The sequence below is a fragment of the Nicotiana sylvestris genome, chromosome 1 (assembly GCF_000393655.2).
Source record: "Nicotiana sylvestris chromosome 1, ASM39365v2, whole genome shotgun sequence".
Lineage (NCBI taxonomy): Eukaryota > Viridiplantae > Streptophyta > Magnoliopsida > Solanales > Solanaceae > Nicotiana > Nicotiana sylvestris.
Window position 1 is genome coordinate 81686746 of NC_091057.1, and position 6193 is coordinate 81692938.

At 44.8% G+C, this 6193-nt stretch overlaps 1 protein-coding gene across 1 annotated transcript; it reads left to right on the forward strand.

Annotated features, from left to right (window-relative positions):
- Window positions 1-2321: 2321 nt before the first annotated feature.
- LOC138871920 (uncharacterized) lies at window positions 2322-4682 on the forward strand. Its single transcript, XM_070149846.1, has 5 exons — window positions 2322-2513; window positions 2652-2835; window positions 3025-3126; window positions 3592-3702; window positions 4315-4682. Exons 1-5 carry the CDS (start codon window positions 2322-2324, stop codon window positions 4680-4682), a joined length of 957 nt encoding a protein of 318 aa, XP_070005947.1.
- The last annotated feature ends 1511 nt before the right edge of the window (window positions 4683-6193 follow it).

The window sequence follows — 6193 nt, forward strand, 5'->3', positions numbered from 1 at the left end:
AAACATGAATTCATCCTTTAATTTCAGAATTTGTATGAAAATTGGGGAATAGTTCTTAGGCCAAGAAATTGAGTTTTGATTGGGTATTTGACATCGGATTTGGATAATTTTGATATGGTTAGACTTGTGAGAGTGTGAGGATTTTAAAACTATAAATTTTACCTGATTCCGAGATGCGGGCCCGAGGGACATTTTGGTTATTTTACATAATTTCGCGTATTAGCTTAGAATTTAATTGTAGAATCAGTTATTTGAAGTGTTATTTACATTATGCAATTGAATTGAATAGATTTCGGCTATTTGGAGTCGAGTACTCGTGGCAAAGACATGGTGTTGTGTTGATTTTGAGCCGGTTCGAGGTAAGTGGCTTGTCTAACCTTGTGCGGGGACTTTCCCCTTAGGATTAGTATATTTGGTAATTGGAATGCCTTGTACGTGAGGTGACAAGTGCATACTTGTGCTAAATTTTGGAAATCCGATTTTCTTTAAGTAATTACTAGTATGTTTCCTTTCCTATTTCTATTTCTTGCACTAATAAGCTTGTTGTTAGCTTAGGAAAGCATGTCTAAGTGACTTAATTGCTTTATTTGATTCAACCTGCCTTACTTGAATTCTGTGCAGCATGCTAAGCTAGAATCACTTATGGCCTTAATATGAAATTTTACCATTTCTGTGTATCTTCTTGCTACTGCTGTGTATTTATTTTGGGACTATGGATGTGGGATTCCGGTAGCTCACCCTTATCTGTTTACTTTGGGACTATAGGTTAGATTCCCAGTAGATCCCCCTGCACATTTACTTTGGGACTACGGGTTAGATTCCCGGTAGATCCCCCTACACAGTTATATGGAACTATGGGAATACACCTGGTAGATTCTCCCAGTACTGGGTATTTACATTTGGGACTACGGAACGCGATTTCCGTAGATCCGCGCACACTATGAGTTGGACTATGGGACAGGATCCCGGGAGATCCTTCGGACATATATATATGATGGACTACGGGACGATATCCCGGGAGATTCACTGGATATGTAAAGATGGGACTACAGGACGGTATCTTGGGAGATCCCCGATTGTTACTATTGGTGCTGAGTTGTATTTCCTTTCCACGTTTACCTTGTTCTGTATAGTTGTTACTGTTCTGTTCATCCTGTGTTATTTTACTGTTGTACTTATTTATACTATTCCATTCTATACTGTTGATCTTTATATTTTATTAAACCTCAGTATGGCCCTGGCCTTCCTCGTTACTACCCAACTGAGGTTAGGCTTGGCACTTACTGAGTACCGCTGTGGTGTACTCATGCCTCTTCTGCGCATGTTTTTCATGGGCAGATCCAGGTACTTTTACTCAGGCCTACCATCCTTGAGGGAGGTAACTACTTAGAGACTTTGAGGTATATCTGCCGCGTCCGCAGACCTAGGAGTCCCTTTCTATTCATGTTTTCTAGTATTTAGCCCTTCTGTACTTTTTGTTCTTATTAGACAATTCAAAAGTTAGAGCAATGTAGCATTTCTTTTTCTTAGCTTGTGATTCGTGGGTTTCCGGGGCTTGGATTTGGATATTGGTTTTGAGATTTATATATGGTGTATACCGAGCGGCACATTTAAACACTATTATTGCCCTATTTCTGTTTTTAAATTGTTTACTTCTGTAAGTTTTGGTTATCTTCTGCAATTTAGGCTTACCTAGTCGTAGAGACTAAGTGCCATCACGATGGTTCATGGAGGGCGAACTGGGGTCGTGACAAGTTGGTATCAGAGCTCTAGGTTCATAGGAGTCATGGATCACAAACAGGTTTATTAGAGTCTCGTTGATTGGTATAAAGACATCTGTACTTATCTACGAGAGGCTATGTAACTGTTAGGAAAATTTCCACTTCATTTGATTCCTTGTCGTGCGAGATTTTGATATCACAATTCTAAACTTCTATATTCTATTCTCTCATAGATGGTGAGGACACACGCTACCTAAGATCATCAGGCACCCGCGGCCCCTACTATAGCCATTAGAGGTCGGGGCTAGGGTAGAGGCTGAGGACGCGCACGTGGTGCAGCCAGAGCACCTGCGCGAGCTGCCACCTAGGTACCACTAGCGGATCCAACCGGAGTCCAGGCACCTGACATGCCTACCGCTACTACCACTCTAGCTCTTCAAGAGACTTTGGCACAGTTCATGAGCATGTACACCACCTTGGCTCAAGCAAGGTTGTTTCCCCTTCCTGCAGCTACGTCTCAGGCCGAGGGAAGAGCACAGACTCCCGCCACCCGCACTCTAGAGTAGCGAGTGCATGTTGAGCAGGTCCCTAAGATTATTCATGTGCCGCCTGCAGTTCCAATTCAGCCCAAGGACAAGGCAGCGGCTTCTGAGGATGAGCAGTTTGAGGCTTGAGATGTTCAAGAAATACAAGCCCCCTGTATTTAGTGGTCTAGCGTCGGAGGATGCTCTGGGATTTCTTGATGAATGTTACTTCATTCTCTATACCATGGGTATCTTAGGATTGAGCAGGGTTTCTTTCACTACCTTCCAGCTTCGAGGAGCCGCCTATGAGTGGTGGCACACCTATGAGTTAAATAGTCCAGATGAGGCTGCTTCACTGACTTGGACTCAGTTTTTAGATCTGTTCCTGAGAGAGTATGTTCTTCAGAGCCTCAAGGACGCATGGCGTGCAGATTTTGAGCATTTGCGCCAGGGTGCTATGACTGTCTCAGAATATGCTGTCTATTACGCAAGTTTGGCTAGGCATGCATCAGCCTTGGTTTCCACAGTTCGCGAGAGAGTTCACCGGTTTATTAAGGGCCTTATTACCAGCATCAGGTCTAGCATGGCTTGTGAGTTGGAAATGGACATTTCTTATCAGCAGGTGGTGAGAATTGCTAGGAGGATTGAGGGTATGCATTCTAGGGAGAGAGAGGAGAGGGAGGCCAAGATGTCTTGAGAGTCGGGCCATTATTCTGGTGCCCGCACCCCAGCTGCAGGTCGTCATGGTAGGGGTTATATGATTCGCCCTATTCATTCAGCTCTTCCAGCAGCCAGTAGTGCTCAAGCTCCTCCTAGATCTCAGGAGCCTTATTATGCACCTCCGGTTTCTAGCGCGCCTCCTGCGCAGGGTGCTTTCGGAGGTCAGTCCAAAAGACTTGACCCTAGCCAGTCATAGGCACCACGTCCTCCCAAAGCTTGTTTTGAGTGTGGTGACACACGCCATATGGTGAGGGATTGCTCCAGACTTGGTAGGGGTGCACCTGCACAGACTTCTCAGCCACAGCGTGCCCTACAGAGTTCTCAGGCTATGGTTACAGCTCCAGTTGCTACCCCACCTGCTCAACCAGCTAGAGGTGGAGGTTGGGGAGGTAGAGGTTGCCCTAGAGGGGGAGGCCAGGCTAGATACTATGCCCTTCCTGCCCGTACCGAGGCTGTTGCCTCTGATTCTGTCATCATAGGTATTATATTGGTTTGCCATAGAGATGCATCGGTTCTATTCGATCCAGGATCTACTTATTCTTATGTCTCTTCTTATTTTGCGCCATATTTGGGTGTATCTCGAGATTCTTTGAGTTCCCCTGTTTATGTTTCTACTCCCGTGGTAGATTCTCTTGTTGTGAACCACGTTTATCGGTTGTGTTTGGTTGCTCTTAGTGATTTTGAGACCAGAGCTGATCTATTGTTACTCAGCATGGTTGATTTTGATATTATCTTGGGTATGGACTAGTTGTCGCCCCATTATGTTATTCTTGATTGTCACGCCAAAACCGTGACGTCGGCTATGCCAGATGTACCGCGTGTTGAGTGGAGGGGTAATTTTGATCACACTCCCAGTAGAGTTATTTCTTTTCTTAAAGCTCAGCGTATGGTTGAGAAGGGGTGTGACGCGTATTTAGCTTATGTGAGAGATGTCAGTATTGATACCCCTTCAGTCGATTTAGTCCCAGTAGTATGGGATTTTCCCAATGTGTTTTTAGTTGATCTTCCAGGCATGTCGCCTGATAGAGATATTGATTTTTGCATTGATCTATTGCTGGGTACTCAGCCCATTTCTATCCCTCTGTATTGTATGGATCCTCCTAAGTTGAAGGAGTTGAAAGATCAGTTATAGGAATTGCTTGATAAGGGTTTTATTCGACCCAGTGTTTCACCTTGGGGTGTTTCTGTCTTGTTTGTGAAGAAAAATGATGGTTCTATACATATGTGTATTGATTATTGTTAGTTGAACAAAGTGACAGTGAAGAACCACTATCCTTTGCCTCGTATTGATTATATGGTTGACCAGCTTTAGGGTGCACAGGTGTTTTCTAAGATTGACTTGTGCTCAGGTTACCATCAGTTGAAGATTCAGGAGCCAGATATCCCGAAGACTGCTTTCAGGACTCGGTATGGCTATTTTGAGCTCCTTGTTATGTCATTTGGGCTGACCAATGCCCCAGTAGCCTTTATGCATTTGATGCACAGTGTGTTCTGGTCGTATCTTGACTCGTTCATCATTGTCTTTATTGATGATATTCTAGTGTATTCTCGGAGTCGAGAAGATCATGAGCACCACCTGAGAACTGTGCTTCAGACTTTGAGAGAGAAGAAGTTATATGCTAAATTCTCAAAATGTGAGTTTTGGTTGGATTTAGTGGCATTCCTAGGTCACGTGGTATCGAGTGAGGGTATTCAGGTGGATCCAAAGAAGATATAGGCCATGCTGAGTTGACCCAAACCATCCTTAGCTACAGAGATCCGCAGTTTCCTTGGTTTGGCGGGTTACTACCGTCATTTTTTGAAGGGGTTTTCATTGATTGCAGCCCCTATGACCAGGTTAACCCAGAAGGGTGCTCCATTTAAGTGAACGGAGGAGGTGAGGCGAGCTTTCAGAAGCTCAAGACAGCTTTAACCACAACCCCAATTTTGATACTACCTATAGGTTCGGGGTCTTATACGGTCTATTGTGATGCGTCGAGGGTTGACCCCAGAGCGGTGTTGATGTAGGAAGGTAGGGTGATTTCCTACGCATCCAGATAGTTGAAGATACATGAGAAGGACTACCATGTTCACGACCTTGAGTTAGCTGCCATTATTCACGTCCTGAAGATTTGGCACCTTTATTTATACGGGGTTCCCTGTGAGATTTATACTGACCATCGGAGCTTGCAGCACTTGTTCAAGCAAAAGAATCTAAATTTGTGCCAGAGGAGGTGGTTGGAGTTACTAAAGGACTATGATATCACTATTTTGTATCACTCGGGCAAGGCCAATGTGGTGGCCATTGCTTTGAGTCGTCGGGCAGAGAGTTTGGAGAGTTTGGCTTATTTACCAGCATTAGAGAGGCCTATGGTGATGGATATCCAGGCCTTAGCCAGCCAGTTTGTGAGATTGGATCTTTTGAAGCCCAATCGGGTTCTAGCTTGTATGGTTTCTCGGTCTTCCTTATTTGATCGTATTAGGGAGCGGCAGTATGATGACCCTCATTTGCTTGTCCTCAAGGACAAGGTTCAGCACGGTGATGCTAGGGATGTGACTATTGGTGATGATAGGGTATTGAGGATGCAAGGTCAGATTTGTGTACCCAATGTCGATGGGCTTCGAGAGTTGTTTCTGGAGGAGGCCCATAGCTCGTGGTATTCTATTCATCCGGGTGCCGCGAAGATGTATCAGGATTTGAGACAATACTATTGGTGGAAGCGGATGAAGAAAGTTATAGTTGGATTCTTAGCTCGGTGTCTCAATGGTCAGTAGGTGAAGTATGAGCACCAGAGACCGGCTTGGGTTGCTTCAGCAGATAGAGATTCCGGAGTGGAAGTGGGAGCGTATCACTATGGACTTTATAGTTGGGCTCCCACAGACATTGAGGAAGTTTGATGCTATTTGGGTGATTGTGGATCGGCTGACCAAGTCCGCTCACTTTATTCCTGTGTGTACTACTTATTCTTCAGAGCGGATGGAAGAGATCTATATCCGGGAGATTGTTCATCTGCATGGTATTCCGGTTTCCATCATTTCAAATAGAGCTACCCAGTTCACATCACGGTTCTGGAGAGTCGTTCAGCATGAGTTAGGTAATCGGGTAGAGTTGAGTACAGCATTTCACCCTCAGACGGATGGACAGTCTGAGCGCACTATTCAGATTCACGATGATATGCTCCGTGCGTGTGTGATTGAGTTTGGAGGGTCTTGGGATCAGTTTTGCCATTGGCGGAGTTTGTTTACAAC